Source organism: Populus euphratica, unplaced genomic scaffold (assembly GCF_000495115.2).
Source record: "Populus euphratica unplaced genomic scaffold, PopEup_1.0 scaffold25.1, whole genome shotgun sequence".
In the NCBI taxonomy this organism is placed as follows: Eukaryota; Viridiplantae; Streptophyta; class Magnoliopsida; order Malpighiales; family Salicaceae; genus Populus; species Populus euphratica.
In genome coordinates this window covers 2593226-2611009 of record NW_011499851.1, presented here as the reverse complement: position 1 = coordinate 2611009, position 17784 = coordinate 2593226, and the positions used below count along the sequence as shown (strand labels likewise).

At 30.4% G+C, this 17784-nt stretch overlaps 1 protein-coding gene across 1 annotated transcript; it reads right to left on the bottom strand.

Moving 5' to 3' along the window:
• Positions 1 to 128: 128 nt before the first annotated feature.
• LOC105121591 (protein ABCI7, chloroplastic-like) lies at positions 129 to 6168 on the bottom strand. The gene is made up of 3 exons (XM_011020304.1): positions 5086 to 6168; positions 1196 to 1455; positions 129 to 582 (listed from the first exon to the last, which is right to left on the bottom strand). Exons 1-3 carry the CDS (start codon positions 5959 to 5961, stop codon positions 261 to 263), a joined length of 1458 nt encoding a protein of 485 aa, XP_011018606.1. The 5' UTR covers positions 5962 to 6168; the 3' UTR covers positions 129 to 260.
• Between the last annotated feature and the right edge of the window lie 11616 nt (positions 6169 to 17784).

Here is a 17784-nt window from a genome sequence, read left to right as displayed (position 1 = left end):
AAAAAATTTACTACTATACTTTCAAACACCCTTTCAACTGTTAACAGGTTAACCGCCACCGTGGTTCATAAACTTAAAACAACAACAGTAAGGGAAAAAAAATAAAAAAGGGCAAAAAAGAATACATATTTATAGAAGTACAACCCCCATATTTGATACAGGCCAAAAATTTAATTGTTAATTTACTGATAGTGACTATCCCTGCAAAACAATTTAACTTTCTTGTCAAACAGTCAAGTTTACTTGACATCCACAGCCCTCTAATGTGAAGATCCCTTGAAAGTGGAACTCAGTAATCCTTTGACATGACTCTCGACTTGCTTCTGCATAAAAGAATTAGGCAACCTCTCAATTACCTCAGCTCCAAAAGAAAATACAAGAGCCTTTCGAGCTGTCTCTAAGTCAATGCCGCGTGCCTGAAAGTAGAATAGTTGGGTTTCTTCCAGATCGCTGATTGCAGCTCCATGGGAGCACTTGACATCATCTGCAATAATTTGGAGATTGGGTTTGACATTCACAGTTGCACGTGGTTCAAGGAGGAGGCTCCTTGTTAATTGTCCTGCATCTGTCTGCTGTGCATATCTGCAGAATAGAAACATAAGTGTAAGGAAAGGCATACACCAACCAGGATTAGCCATTAAGACGCTTCCTACTATGCTCTATCGACGAGTAAGATGGCATTAACTAAATAGTAGTCTCTACTCCCATTCTTTCCCAGTGAAACACAATGAGGATTCCGTTGGAGTGTTGAAAGAGAGTAAAACTTAAAGTTTGTACCCTCATCTTTCTTTCTCAAGAAGCATGTAAGACTGATTTGCAAAATAACAACATCTCTGTAAGTTCTCGTAAATGTTTTGAATGAAAATGTCAAGGAGCTTGACAAGCTTGCAGCACCAATTTTGTGAAAGAAATTCAATAAAATTACTGTTTCTGAGTTTACATTGCAATAACATTTGGTGCAATCATGTGAAAGAGCCATAATGGTTAATGCATCCTATTATTTGACCCTAGACCGAAAATGAGTGGCATAGTGATCGCGTACCTAAAATGCAAATTAATGTAAGTTCAGGATATCCGAAACTTCAGGATAGGCATAGTAATGATGCATCAAAAAGATACGGATTAGTGAACAAGAGAAGCAAAAACTATCACCAAGACAATGAAAACCAGGTATAATGGTACACAACAGCATTACCTGTTGACTTTTACATTCCCGTCAAAGACAGCTTGTCCTTGTGAATGAGCAACAATACACTTGTGAAGTTGCTGGGAATGACCTCTTGGATGGTCCAAAATTAGCCTGCTATGCAAATCTTGTGTTTGATCACCAACAGACAAGTGGAAGGTTGATAACTCTGTAGCTGTATCTGGACCCAATTGTTGAACATGGAGATTGTGCCTACTCAATTTTCCCCCGGTGCTTACCTCTACAAGCTCATAGGTACTAGCTGCTTCCTGCAAATGAACCACTTAGTCAAATTTATTGTAGCTGTATAAATTTATCACCTGAAGATTTTGAATAGACCTGAGAATTAACAGAGGCAAAATATGTACTGGCATTATCATAAGGTTGAGAATCCTCTAGTGACTTAAGGAGTTATTTTGAATAACTTCAGCACCACTTCAACAACCAAAGGAGAACACAGAAATTAAGTCTGGCAAAAAATACAAACTGAAATCCTAAGAGCCTAAGTAATTTACTAGGACAAAAATGATTAATTTATAATTTAAAAAGCCCATTGCCATCTCAAGTTTTGAGCAAATTTAAACAGAAGAAAAATGTTTCCAAGAGGCACTGCCCAAAAGATAAGCTTCATGATAAACGTGTCAGAAAAAACTAAAAATGGCACAAACCAAACATGAGAAGCACACAAGTGAAACCCTCGAAAAGGAAGCAAACCAAAATAAAACCCAACAATCAAGAAAAGGATAGCAAGTACCAACAATCCAGTCAAAATTATATCTGAAAATCAAGGTTTTGAGTGAATATGAGGAAGATTTAAGACATTCACATGTCTCGTTCCCAAAGCACCGTGTTAAACAAAAGCACAGAACCTATTCAAAATTGTTGTTAACATTTAGCAACATTATAAGCAAAATTAGGATTATGTGAAGAAATGCACTTTAAATAACCAGCTATTTTCCACATTCCTTTTAATTGAGTGAGTTTCTAAGGTCAAGATGTTTAACTCAATCACAAATTTAACCACTTCACAAGACAAGCCCTCTATTTTGGAAATCTATACCTATATTATTTTCAACCTTAACCTCACTGGCTTCACATAAACTGATAAACACTAAAGCAAGGGCTTCCCATGAAACAAGCAATATTTTTATATATACCATAGATTTCAAAGGCCCATGTCATTCTCAGGTAACCCTAAACACATTTAAAGCAAACTCCATCAAGCAGATTAAGATGCTCTAGATTATCAGCATGGGACAACCTAAAAAAAGCTCAAGGTCCATCTTATCTGGTCTTCAAAACAACAAAGTCATGTAGTAAAAGATTAAGTTACCCATATAACTGACGTATGTATAATATACAGGCCAATATGAATCCAAATTTGCATCTAGAAAACTGGATTTACTAAGCCCATCAACCCTGCACTAGATACAACAACAGGAGCCATACATGAGATATGACTGAGTTTTATGCAGGCCGTCAGCTGCACTAGATGTGGGACAAAAATCCATCCTTGTCATTCAACTCATGCATACAAGCAGGTCTTCAGTTTCAGTTAACATCTACAATAATCTCTATCGAATATATGCACCGCAAAAATTTATGCAGTTCGAGGTTTACCACCACCAAAAGTGAGAATATCAACTAATTAATCAAGTGAACAGAAACACTCCAGATAAATAGATACTGAAGGCTCTTAAACCTCATCAGCTTTTTTGTGCCTAAGCAATTTCTCAACTGATGGAACATCCAACAGCAACTCCAAAGCAATCCCAGGCCCAAGACTAGTCATAAGAATTCCCATTTTTGAAAAAGCAGGTTTCCTAATTGCCATTTATCTGTCTTTAAAACACCTCTAAGGACAGATACTGCTTAACAAAACCATTTGCTCTCTCCTCTTCTTTTTTTTTTTCCATTTTCTTGGGGGTGGCTGTGTAATTTAAGAAGAATGTGATGTAAGATTATCAAGAGAAAGAATGTACCAGAACAATTTGGTGAACATAACATTCTCCAAACTAACAATGTAGGAAAAAAAAATGAAAATCAAAGATAAAGACCACTCCAGTCCTAGTGAATATCAAGAATGAAAGCAGTGCTCCTAAAAACACCCAAAGCATTACGCTAAAAGGATGCAAAGAGCATTTTCAATCCCACAGCAACTGCCTCAATGAGAAGTGAACTAAATTATAATTGCTGAAATCATTTTATGACATGTTTGAGCAGAAGCAACCATCAGTTTAAATATTTAAGAGATCACAGATCTCAAACCACGAGAATAAAGCACAAAAACAATGGATGGTTTGCTTATGAAGGAAAAGGCCAAGAACTGCCCTCACTTATATCACAGATGTTCAACATGAACTCAAGTCATTTCTTGTGGGTTAGATTTGAGGGGATGGGCAGGGAGGTGCTTATTAGAAGACAAGGGCTAGCAGATTTTTTTTTTTTTCGGGAAAACACTCTCGTACGGAAGATGCTCTATAGAGATTATCATTAGGGGTGTTCATGGATATAGTGGGTTGGGTTTTGACCATAATTGTATTCAACTCAACTTCTGATATTTTATAAAATATAAACCCCAGTCATTTTTATTATTTTTTTGTACCTGAGTGGGTTGAATATATCAAGTTGGGCTAAACTTTTTGTGGATGTTACAAATACCTGCGAGTTTGGCATATTAATTCCATTATTCTTTGACGATCCTTAAAAAAATATTGGGTTGCAAAAAAGCATTGGTTATATGGGTAGGAGACAAAAAATTGATAAGTAATTAAGTGCATGAAGTTTGAAGGAGAAAATTGAAGGGAAAGAGATTAAGAGAATGCGAGGCGGCTATGAGTGTGAAGGCAAAAGAGGAGAAAAATTAAGAGAGAAAAGGAAGAATATTATTTATACTTAAAACTAGGGTTACTTACATTGGGTTATACGAGTAAGGTCAGATTGAGCAGGTTTCAAAAATCCCAACCCGCACCCAACTTGTGATATCTGTTTATTAGTTTTTTCGCCCAACTATCATCCATAATATCCATATTATCCAACTTTGATGGGATGGGTCAGAAAACTCAAACATTACAGAAGAGCCAATTTTTTTTAACACCCCTAATTATCAGCTTCCTTGTTAGAACACAAAACTGTCTCCAGATTAATTGCACAGTGAAGTCAAAATTAGTTGAATGAAATGCTTAAACAATATGCATATTCCCTCACAACATCTGTTAGCAAGAGACAACATTAGTTAACCAACTTTCCCTCAAAGGCAATCCTACTTCCCATAACCCCTTGTCTCCTATAAAATTAAAAGATAACAGGGGTGTTCTCTTAAAAAAGTCTTTATTCGAATTTTCCAAATCCTATCCCACAGATGAATAAACAAATTACGAAAAAAGGAATGGTTTGTAACAAATTAAAGTCTGAAATTGAAAACCACTATTTGAATTGCATTCTGAATATACTCAGCCAAACAAACAAAAAGTTAAAGCCAACTTCCTTAATTATGTCCTTTTGGTCCAGATGAAACTTCACTTTAGTATGTCGAAGTTTGCATTATTTAGTATCTCAAACCATAAAAAAAAAAGTGTTAAAACATCAAAAACGGTAATCAAACAATAGATGGCTTATAACAATTCCACTTGCAAGATTTACATGATTATTTGATTTGTGAGATTCTTATTTTAATTGGTGTTCCATGCGAACCTTTCTTTAACTCAGCAGCATATGCAAGTGCAATTGCGTTGAAACATGAACCAATTTTATACAGCAATTGATCCATTAACACGTGCATTAAGCTCATTTCGATGTTCTCCTTAAAATTAAGTAAATCAAACAGACTATGTTTAACAAGTTACTAAACAATAACAAGAAAGCAACAAATACGTAAGAAAAAATCCAAAAGAAATCACCTGTCGGACAGCAGTCCACTTGATATGAGCAGAATTCAAGGACTGGCTCTGCACATAAGAATGCCTAACCTTTGCTCCTTTCCCGATCACCACTTCTAAAACAGGATTCGCCCAATAATACCTATCATCATTCCCTTCTTTACTCACAAACTCCTCAATTATCCCAACCTCTCCACCCTCCTCCACTACCACAAAAACTCTCGGATTTGAAACCGGTAGCTTTTTAGACCCCTTCTCTCCTCCCTCGACTGAAACATACTTAAAATGGATGGGATTCTCCACTTTAACCCCAGCAGGCACATAAACCACTGTCATATCGTGAGCTCCTAATCCATTAATGGACCAAAACAGATCACCCCATTCAAAATCACCTACAAACTCCAATACCCTTTCGGCAATTCTATCACTAGAATCGCTCAACAAACTACCTACATAAACCCCATCAGGCAAAGTGGACAACCTTGACATAGAATTTAACACAAACCCATCAGCAATAACAATATTAGGCAAAAGGGTATCCCCAGTAATGCTCGGTGAGTAATCTAATTGTGGTGGTTTAGTGATTGGAATGATTTGTGAAAGCCTAATAAATGAAGTATCAGTGAACCTAAAGGGCTCATCTTTACGAGAAGGCCAAGAAGTAGAGAGGAGAGACTCAGAGGAGGAATCTCTGAGTCTTTGAAGAGAGACAGAAGGAGAGAGGGAGTCTTCAAGAGTCTCGGCTAATTGAAGAACAAAAGGGTCAGAGAAACTGGCTTGTGTTATTGGGGTTGTGGAAAGTGAGAAACTCTTGGGTTTCTGTTTCTGTTTGTGCTTGATTTTGGGTTTTATAGTAATAGGCATGCGAATTTGGGGAGTGATTGCTAAAGCCTGCATGGATGATGATGATGATGATGATGATGTGCTTCAAGTCACAGCCTAGATGCTCAAAGACAGACACACGAAAGCACCCTCTTTACTTTTGAACAATCTCAAACAATTAATTGCATTGTCCTCTAAGAAGTGGGAGATGGTGAAATCAGAAGTTTGGGATTATAAGGAAAATAAAATAAAGTTATCATCAATTCAAATGGCTCTCCAAAACTCCGAAGAAGCAAGCAGGTTCTACTTGACCTACTCACCATGATTGGGCTTCACTTGTCTTGAGGCGAGGAAAGGGCCCAGCTCAATCTCAAATCTCACTCGGTTTTGATTCTTTAATCATGAAACTTAACAAGGCAGCCTCAAAACAAACAATTGCTGCACTTGTAACCTTCTCTTTAACGTTTTAGCTAAGAAATATTTTTTATTTATTTTTCAGTTTAAGTTTTAAAGTCAATATCTATTTTTTTATTTTTATTTTTGAGTTTAAGTTGGCGCTTATCTTTATTATCAAATATGAAAAAACCTTTTAATTACTTTATAATCCACTAAAATGCATTCAATTTTCCTTTATGCTCATATAGTTATGCTTTGTGAATTAGCAGGTGGCTTAACAGTTGATAGACCTGGGTCATGCACAAGCCTTTTGGATTTTATAAAAGTAATCTATACATTTAAAAAAAAAAAACAAACCTAAAAGATAGACAGATATACAATTCATTTTATTATGATTGTACCAGTAAAATTATAATTTTATCCTTAAAAAAATATAAAATTATCTACAGTCTTTTAATATAAAATCTACTAATCATATGATCATTTTAAGTTTTTTTAGCAAAGTAAAATTATTAAATTATCCTTTAAATATTATTTACCTAATATCTAGGACTGTTTTGTATTTTTATTTTTAAAATATAGTAAAATAACTAAATCAACCTTAAAATCAAAATTTCATTAACTAACATCTAGGAGTTTTTTTGTATTTTTATTATGGTTTTTTTATTATAAACATATTAACTTGGGAGTAATTGAGTAATTTAATAAATAAAAAATATTATTTTTTAAAAAAAGTTGACGCGTGGATTATTTTTGTGCCATTTAAACAACATATATAACGTCTATTTTGGGGCTAAATGTAGATTTTTACGGCAATATTTGAATTATCTTAGTGATACCTCTATTTCTGAGTAATGCATGTGGGCAATAAACCTTTTGTTAGGCATTACAATCTTTTTTTTTCTATTTTTTTCTTTTTTATTTTTAATTTTCATATTTGAATGTTTAAAATTTTAAAGCAATTTTTCAATTTGTTTTTTCTTTAAATTTGGTCAATGTATTTTTTATTATTTATTTTATTCAAAATCATTTTTAAAACTAGATTTGTTTTTCATTTTCATCCTCCTTTATTTTTTTAGCCTATTAGACTTGATTTTTATTTTTTTATTGTTATTTTTTTAATTTGAGATAATTTTTACAATTGATTTTTTTTAATTTAATCCTCTTTTAATTTATTTTCCTATTAGATTTGATCCTCATTCTTTTGATTGCTATTTTTTTTTTACTTTGATATTTTTTCAATTAATATTTTTTTTCAATTTCAAATTTTAGTATTAAATTGTTTAAGAATTGAATTTCTTAATTGAGTCATGATTTGGAATTTTATGAGTCACAAGTTTGGAAAATTAACTAAAATTTAAGAGATCAATTTGGGTTTACTTATTTTTTCTTTTCTTTTTTAAACTCATATTTTTTTAATCTTATTTTTCAACATTTATTTAATTAGAAATTGGGATCTATTATTATTTTTACTTGCTTTCTATAAGATTTTTCATTAATTTAGAAAATGACTCAAGTTGTCTTAAATATTTTTATTGTTGTTCTTTGTTAAATTCAACTTTTTAAAAAGAAATCTTGTTTTTGAATTAAATTAAATTCATGATATTTTATTTGGCTTGTCTTCTGGATCGTTGCTCTAACAATGTATGCAACTTTGTTTTTATGTCATCGTGCAACCTTTCATAGTCATGTTAGAACCATCTTAGTGAGCTTTTTTTGGAGGCGGGGTGGTGTTTATGGCAGAGTAAAGATGAGTATTCAACGAGCTTTTCTTTCTTTTCTTCTCAAATATGATATTCACAATTTATTTTTTATTGTTAATTATTGTCAAAAAATTTTGTTCTCTTTTTTTGTTGTCAACATTTTTGTTAAAATTATATTATTGAATTAATCAATCTTATTGAACACATGCAAGTCATCACTCGGTTTTTAGTTTTTATTTTTACTTTTTTAAAAATATTTGCATTGTTTTAATATTTTTTATATTAAAATTTTTTTTGACTCGGCATACAATAGTGCGCAGCCACGTATTTAGTCTCACTATTTTTCTTCAAGAATTACACTTCTATTGTTTTTTTCTTGTTTACAAGCCTTCATATCATGCCTATTCAAAGGCATTTTCCTCTCTGACCTTGATTTCGTAGCAAGGCCAACGAGTATCAAATTACAAGTGCTTTAGGTTTAGAATAATTTAAATCAAAGGACCAAAAAAGAAGGAAAGTAAAACATACATGAGGATGAAAACTAAAACTAAATTCTCATAGAAGTTATTAAGAACACACTAAATACCATATAAAAAAGGATTAAAAATATATTCATGAAGGTTAGGCCTGGGTTCGGATTTTAGAACTAGGCTTGAGTGTGGCTCGTTTCTTTTTTCAAGCCAGGCTAATTAGCCCTCAGATATAAATTGTAATGTTCAAGTCCAAGGAACGGCAGCTTGTTTTTAGCTAGGGCTAGTCTGTAGGGCTCAGCTAACAAACCCATGGCCATATCTAAGACTGACTGGCTACTATACCGTAGTGTGGTTTTTGTATCTTGGTACGTTTGTTTTATGGAAAAATCTTTTCTCGAGACAAACAATTGTTTTAGAAAATAGTGTTTTTTTTTTGTTAGTAAGTTATTTTAAGTTGATTGAGTGTGTTAAACAAAATATTTTCATATAAAATAAATAGTTTTTTATTAATAATTTTGAATAATAATATTAAAATACAAAAGAGGTGATGTTGATTATAAAAATAATAATAATGATAGTATTTATGATAGTGATTATAATAATATTAGTTGATGATCGCAGTGATGACTGTGAGATATTTATATAAATTATAATTATTGTAGAAATAATAATAAAATGATAATTGTAATGATTGTTACTTTATTAATAAGGTAATAATGATAATAGTGACGAAGGGGACTACTAATAGGGATGTTATCATAATAATCATGGTATTGAAATGAGAATGATGATGGTGAAAATAGTAATTATATTGATAATAAATACATGTAGTAAGTAGTATTAATAGTGAGGTGATGATTGTCGTTATAGTAATGATAATAAAAACTAGTTGTAATAATTGTTGTTATAATAATGATGATATTAAAATAATGATGATGATGATCGGAGCAATAATAATGAAATGGTGGTGATGAGTGTTGGTAATAATGGTATTTAACTTTCATATTATTTAATTTTAAATTTAGATTAAAAAAGGAGTTGGGTCAATAAATTTTTTTATCAATTTTATTTTTACACTTTTTTATTGATTAATTAGGTTGTCTTTAGAGTAGCCAAGTTGACAAATCTCTCGTATGGTAAGAAATTGGATCAAATTTTTTTCTTGTTAATTTCATATTTAGACCTTTTTTATTGGTTAATTAGGTTGTTTTTAAATCAACTAAATCAATTGAGTCATGTTAAACTAACTCTTATATGATTTAATTTTAAATTTTGACTTTACAGTAAGTTGGATTAAAAGGTTTTAATGATGACCCATTAAATTAAATTTAATAATATACTAAATAGTTTTTAAACTTATATATTTTTATTACTAAATTGAGTTTAATAACAATATTAAATAATTTTATAACTTATATATTTTTGTTATGTTCTTTTTATTATTATATTACCCATAGTATAACACTAGCCTTCAAAATAATTTTATGCTAAACAAACAATCTTTTAGTTAACAACTATTATTTTGAGTTGAAGTTATCAACCGTGTGATCCATGATCACTCTTTATCCTCTCTGTGATGAAAGAAAATTATATTTGTTCAATAGTCATTAATCACACAAAACTAGACGTAAGATATTCAAAAAGCTTTAAAACATTCTATGATTAAATATCATCCCTTAGAGAAAAACTAGCATGGTTGCTTGTGTATTTTCTCGGGGAATTTTTTGCAGTATTATTAAATTTAATCTTGGTTGATAAGTTAATCTAATAACCTATTAATTTAATTATTGATTTGGATTGGATTTTAAATTAAATAAAATGAGAATTGACTCCCCGTGACCTGATCAACTTAATAGCTCCACACATAACTTGATCCACCCGGTTATATACCTGATTTGATTTTAATTTTTTTTGAGACAATGTTGATTTAATATTTCTCTAAAAAAATAATATTAAAACAATTAAATTTTGGATTAACCTATGCTAACTCGTCCAATCCATTCGTGATCTAATTTATAGGTCAAATCAAGTTTAATAACTTTAGTTTTTGGAATTTATTTTTTATTTAATTATATGATAATAAAAATTAACTTTAATAGAAAATATAACAAATAAAATTATAGAGAAATATATTTTTACATCAAAATTATCTTTTCCGATTCATGTTTTTTTTTATATATAATAAAATGGATTTTTATAAGCAACATAGTTTATTGAATAAAAAGCAATAAAAGAAAAAAATACAATGATCTGAAATAAAAAAGAAAAAAATATATTTTAAATAAGAAAAATAATTTTTTTATTCATGCATTTCTTTTTTATTTTGACAAAACCATTTTTTCTTATGACAAACATTATTTATTAAGAAAAAAATTATTATCATAATGAAGTTCACCCAAATCTTAATCAAAAAATTGAAAAATCAAGAGTTTATCATTTTTACGCTCCTATATGAAAAAAGTATGAGAAAAATAAATTTGAGAAAATATATAAAGTCTTAAAATAAAAAACTAAGAAAATACATATTTTATTCTCATTTAATATCAAAGTTTGCATAAAGCAATTGATAATATCATCATAAAAAAAAACATAACCTTCTTTAAAATTGTGACATAATTTTATTACTAGTAGAATATTTTTTTAAAATAAAAGGCAGTAAAATTAAATAAAGATATGTTAAAAATTTTAATCATTTGAAATAAATATGAAAAACTATATATCTTCAATTTAAATCCTATTTTTTACTTAATGCATCTTTTTTATTGTTTTGACAAAAGCATGTTTTTCATATAAACTTTTCATGATTTCAAAAGCAAGTTTTAATAAAAAAATATTAAAATAATATCTTAATATTTTATATAGGTTGAAATGCTCGTAGGCCTAAAAGGCGATGCTTGCAAGTCTAGTTTTATTTGTTTTTTTATGTTTAATGATGGAACATGCATCGCCTATCTTTTTAATATTTTTCTATAAAAATAAAATTAATGACATGTTATATGTAGTTATATAGATGCGTCATTTACTAGTAAGCTTCTAGTTACCAGAGAGATAATCAGAAAATTAAGTCTAATTGTACTAGTTTGTAACCTATTTTAATCTTAAAAAACCTTAAAATTTTAATAAACAAATTTTTAATCTTAAAATATCCCTAAAATGATTAAAAAATAAAAAAACTAAATTGAATAAAAAAATTCTTTCTTAACCTCAAATTACCTTTTTCAGCAAGCTAAAAGCTAAAAAAAAAGCCTTGATGACACTCTTCTCGTTAAGAGAAATACATCAGTGCTAATCTTGGCTTTTTTATTGCTAAATATGGCCAATCTTTCATTTGCTCTCCTAATTTTTTTCCCGATGACTTTTCATTCCTCTCAAATTCTAGGGACTGCAACATAAAACAAATGATGTTTAGGACTCAAATGTGAAACCTACAAAACACAAGGAACTAAAAAATGAAAAAGTCAAAAAGTCCAGGGAGTGTACTTTTCTATGTCTTATCAACAATAAAAAAATAAAATAAAAAAGTCGGAGTCTTTATTTATGTGTTAATTTTGATTTTTATTATATTAGTTTTTTAAGGGATAAAATCAAACACTATTTTTCAAAATTGATCATAATATTGAGATATATTTTGATATCATAAATTGAATGTAACATGCGATACAAAATAAATTATCAAGTTTAAAATAATATTAAAAAAACATGAATAAAATTGAAGATCAAACCAAATAATTGGCCAAGGAAAGGTTGAAGCAGGCACGCTGTCGCAGTCCATGGTGCATTTAAGTGATGGGGAACAATGAAAAAGAGCCTTCTTCTCGTTCTATATTATAGCTAGCCAATTGGCCTGATCTTGGCTACAAATCGGATAAAGAGGCATTTTAACATTAAAAAAGAACATGCACCTGCTACCGTGCTTTTTTGAAGAAATGAAAGTTTCTATTGTGAGCTCAAAATTAATGTGCTTATTTAAATAGATTGAGAAGTAAAGGTATAAGTAAATGTTAAAAGAGTTCTTAATGTTAACTTAAAGATGTATATAATTTATTTAATTATATATAAATTTATTTATTTTTATGAGAAGTGTGATAATTTAAATCTCATTAAAACAAAATGATGTGGTAGTATAATTCCTCATTTATTGATTTTTTTTTCTCTACAAAGAAATATAACTCTCTTATTTTATATTATTTATTTAATAAAACTAAAAAAGCAATCGGAACAAATAAAAAAACCTAGATGGATTAAAATAAGAGAAAGATATCTGTATAATTAAATACTTTTTATCTTACCAACATGCTCCATTTTTCACTTAGTCTTTTTTTGGGTGGAATATATGTTTTTTAGATAAATTCTAATAATTTTGACATAAATACATAAAAAATAAAATATAAAAGCATTACATTAAAAATTTGATTGTGTCATCAAGCCTGGTCTGACAGGTCAACCTAGAGATCTTTAGACCCGGCCTCTAACCTTATTCTAGTTGTAAATTCAAATAGATGTGAATTGACTTGATAGGACCTGATTGATCTGACAAATCTAAATATAAACTAATTAAAATATGGTTAGATTTCAAGGGGAAAAAAAATATTCAAGACTGCATTGTTGTAACCCTTTATATATATATATATATATATATATATGATGAGGTTTTGTATTGATTTATGCCAAATTTGTGACCCAAATTACAAACTTAATTGTGTTTAATAATTTTTTTTAATTATATAATAATAAAATCAACAAACACAAGAAAACCATAAAATAAAATATAAGAAAAACAATTCATTGTGAAGGGCTGGATATGAAAAATCAAATGACATTAAATCAAATAATACCCAAAATAAGTTTAGTGATTGAATAAAATTTTATAAAATAATCATAAAGGATTGTAAAAAAAAGTACATGCTAATATAATTAAAGAAATGTTATGATCTTAGTAAAAACAAAGTAAAACTTTAATGGTATTTGATTAAAAAAAGCTCAAATTATTTTTTAATTAATCTATTTAAATGGATTTAAATTAAAAATCTAGGAAGAAATTAAAAAAAAAAGCAAAGAAGAAAAATTGGTTAAGTATGTGGACTTAAGTGTCTTAAAATATAAAGAAGGAGGCAGACCTGTGAGCCAGGCTTGATAAAGTATAAACGTTATCTAATCTTTTTATTTAGGACAAAATCAATTTAGAAATAACATGTTGCTTGCAACTATAGATTCCAACAACTACAAAGGTATTTAAAAAATCAGGGTATGTGTTATTTTGATCTAAAACTCATTTTGAATCAATTTTTATCTAAAAATACATCATAATTTTAAATAAATCCATATCCTAATCTCAATACAACTTTTAATCAATTAAAAAATCTAAAATCATCCAAAAATATTATCACGACTAGATCTATATTTTTTATTAAGATAAAAGATAATAGAATTTAAATAAAAATCCTCTCATCAACATCAACTGAAACCTGTTTATATGAAAAACAACTATTTTAGTTGCCAAAATATGGTCAATTAACAATTGTTTCTTCCCTTTTTAATTTTTCAATGAGTTTCTATCTCCTTTCTTAAATCCAAATATCAAAACATATTACAAATAAAGTTTTGGACTAAAACCTAAAATTTTCAAACTAAAAGGACCTAAAATTCACATGCCAAACTAATAGAAAAAAGAATCCACATGCCGAATCCCCAGCAAGTTGCATAATAAACAATGGAAAAAACTTTTGCGTTGTTACTTACTGTTAGATTTGGTCTTTTAAATCTTAATTTTTGTATGTAAAAAAAGTGAATTCTATTTTATCAAATTAAACATCAATCCAATACTAGACTCTTTTTTTTTTTTTCAACATGATAATTGCATAATAAACAAGCTGAAACCAATTATTAAGCTAAGAACCCAATCAACATAATAAAGAAATCAACATAATAAAGAAGGACTAAATTAAGGACTAAATTGTATGGTGATCAAAGCGCAAAAATTCTCAGGAGACAAAGAAGAAGAAAAAGAAGAAAAGAAGAAGATGAAGCATTGTGCCTTCATAGTGCACTCAGCAGTAAATTCAACACACCTTTTAGTTTTTCTTTAATTTAATATAATGTAATGATATGTCTTTGTCGTTATTAAAATTATTGTCTATTTGAAACCTTATTAACAATACTTGATACGTTGTTTGACCATATATATAATGGTTAAACTACTCCAACAGTTGAATCCATCAAACAGTTCATTCATCTCTATAGTCTAGAGATTATATCACTCTTGGTCAATATTCTCATAGAAAACAAAATCTTAAAATTGTCTGCTAATTACTATTAAATAATATTCTTAGTCTATCCTCATGCAATTACATGTGGAATTAAGCTTACATAATCTGCCACTTTATGGGATAAATACACAGAAATGAACATAAGTCACCACTTTATTAATTGTCGCAACATGTCCCCCACACGAACTCGTTGTTCTTGCTTGATCAAAGGTCAAGGTTTCTTCACAGCATTATGAATGATGATCAGAGGGGACATCATTGATTAACACAAGATTATTGTAATGAGAAGAGACAGAGAGGGGCTGAATGCAACTCTCTTGTCTTCTTTCCAATTTGCTAAATAGGGTTCGGAGGCTGCTGGCCTTTTTATCCCCTTTTAACATTTTCCAAAAGACGAAATTATATAGCCGCGTAATAATCATGGAAATATATAGTTAGATTCAACCACCATGACCCACTGCAAGACTCTCTCCCTGTAATTCCGAGACATAATTTAATTGATTAAATTTTAAATTTATTTTTTAAGATTAACAGTTAAAATTTTATAAATTTAAAGATTATTAATGACTTATATAATTTTTAATTTTAAAATTTATATACACAAACTAGTACAAACTTTCACGTTAATAATAATAATAAAAAAAAAGAAAAGTCTCCCCCCCTCCCTCCCTCTCACTAACACAATTATTTGCTGGATGCGGCCAAAATCTTGAGTTGGAGCTTTTCCTTTATGATTATTACCGAATCTTGACGCCATCTCTAAAATGCAATCTCACCCACTGATGTGGGAAAGCAACCTGTCCCCTCTCTCGCGCTCGATCTTCGCCTCTCGTAATGGTCCTGTTCGGTCGTGGTCCAGGCCAAAAATAGGAACATTTTAGCTACCCGTCTTATAACAATGGCGATGGCCGTGAACTTCTTCCTGCCTGTGTGAAATGCAGTCATATTGATCCAAGGGAGTATTTATTGAACTCAAGCTCTGGTATTGGGATTCAAAAAATTGTTGTATTCAATTGTCATGCATTTATGCGTAAACTGATTTTTTGTTCTAATTAGATATAGATAAGATACCTATATCCATGCATTCATCATGATTTTTTTCCCCTCAACAACCTTTTCCGATTAAAAAATGAAGTAATAGTAGAAAGAGTAAATCTAATAAGAAGCTAACACCGGACAACAGCTCAAAAGTATCATTATGATAATGTTGAAGGCGATTTATGAAAGCCAATACGGGTGGTGTCCTTGTCCAGGCAATAAATAAATAGCCTGTCAATATTTTGACTCCGCTGTTCCAAGTGAACACAGAAATTCTGAGCCGTTGATGACACAGGGGAGGTGGTGGTGTTAACCATGGTCCAAGGCACCGGGGGACAAAGGGGCCGAAAGCACTAGACAAAACAATGACAAGGGCGATAAGGTGGTTTTCTCATTTTCCAATTCCCCATAAAAGAAAGAGCTAGGAGCCTTCCTATTTCTTCCATTATCGACCCTTCACTAAACAGCACTCACGACCAAACTTTTCTCTGTGCATTTGATCATTTCACATTTGATTTTGTGGTGTTCTACACACGCATCCGACTCATCAAATGAGACTTTGATGACCCCTGTTTGGGTCAATTTTATTTTATTTTTAATCCCACAGCATTGAGTTTTTTGGACAGATTCATTCATCCAACGTGGTTTTGCATATGGTTTTTCTTTGTAACTGAAAAGTGGTCAACTTGATACATAGATTTGAGACGTTCAGCTATGGAAATTTCAGAATTAATTGTCAGAATGTAAGAAAAGAATGAAGGGCTTCTGGTTGAATTTCAGCAGGCAGAATTTTTCGAGTGCTACTTACATGAATTCATGAAAGCAGACCATCAGAATTTCTTTAGCAGGTTACATCTTTGAGAAACAGAGCAGAAAGAGAATTCGTTAAACCCCTTACAGAAAAAGAAACAGGGATCCAAGAATTTGCCTTTTGAATTCTCGACTAGAAATTGTACTGCATCACTTGGCTTCTTATATAGTTCCCTTAATCCTTGGTAAATCTATTTGGAAATTACTGAGTGTCCTTCAATTAAAAGACTGCTAGTATGAAGGTTGAACTGAAAGGCCAAATGGAGTCAAGCTGGCCAAAACATCCACATCGTTGCAAGAAATTTTCCATGGAAAAAAATTTGAGAACTAATGTAAAACGCAACTAGTATATTCATAATGATGGTTTATTGGTTAAGAGGGGAGGGATTAGAATCTGTGAGACTATGATCCAAGTCTCATATCACTGCACATACTCTAAATTCATTAATAATTGCTACAGTGCAATAGATTTTGTATCCTTCCAAAAACAAGTTAAGAGGCCTATGAGCCTGGATGGTTTTGTCTTTTTGCATGACTTACTGGTTATTATTCATCCATGATTTGGCCGCGAAAATATGTGACTTTTTTTTATTATTTAAGAATAATCAAATAACTTAATTACCATTCGGATCAAAAAATTTAAATTGTCTGTTGAGGATCTAGGTTATTTACAGCTTTTTTATTTTTAAAATACCTTGAAAATAAATCTTTGCCCTCTCATACAGAAATAAAGCATGCATCAGGGACTTATGATATTCCCACACAGTTTTTTTTTTTTGTTAATTTCATGATAATCAGGGATAATTTGATCATTTTAAGTTAATTAATTAATATTAAAATTTAAAAAGTTATTGTCGCATGCTGTCTCCGTACCAGCACAAGGGAGGCACCCCAACTTTTTGAACGGTTCATGCGGCATCTTTTAATGGTCAAACCTGCCATTTCATAGTGTTGTTGAAAGCATCTTTGTGTTTCTTTTCTCTTGATGTGGTGCATGTTGGTCGAGGTGAAGTAGTTTTTCATCGATGAGCCACTCTTCTTTTCCCTCTCCTCCCCTAAATAATATACCTTAGTTCTCTTTATTTTTTGTATTTCAATTTCAGTCCTTATTCTTTTGATTTCTAACCTTTTATTATGGTTTTTTTTGTAATTTTTTTTTTGTTTTCAATTTAGACCCTGTTTGGTTATGTGGTAACACCCATGTTTAGTGCG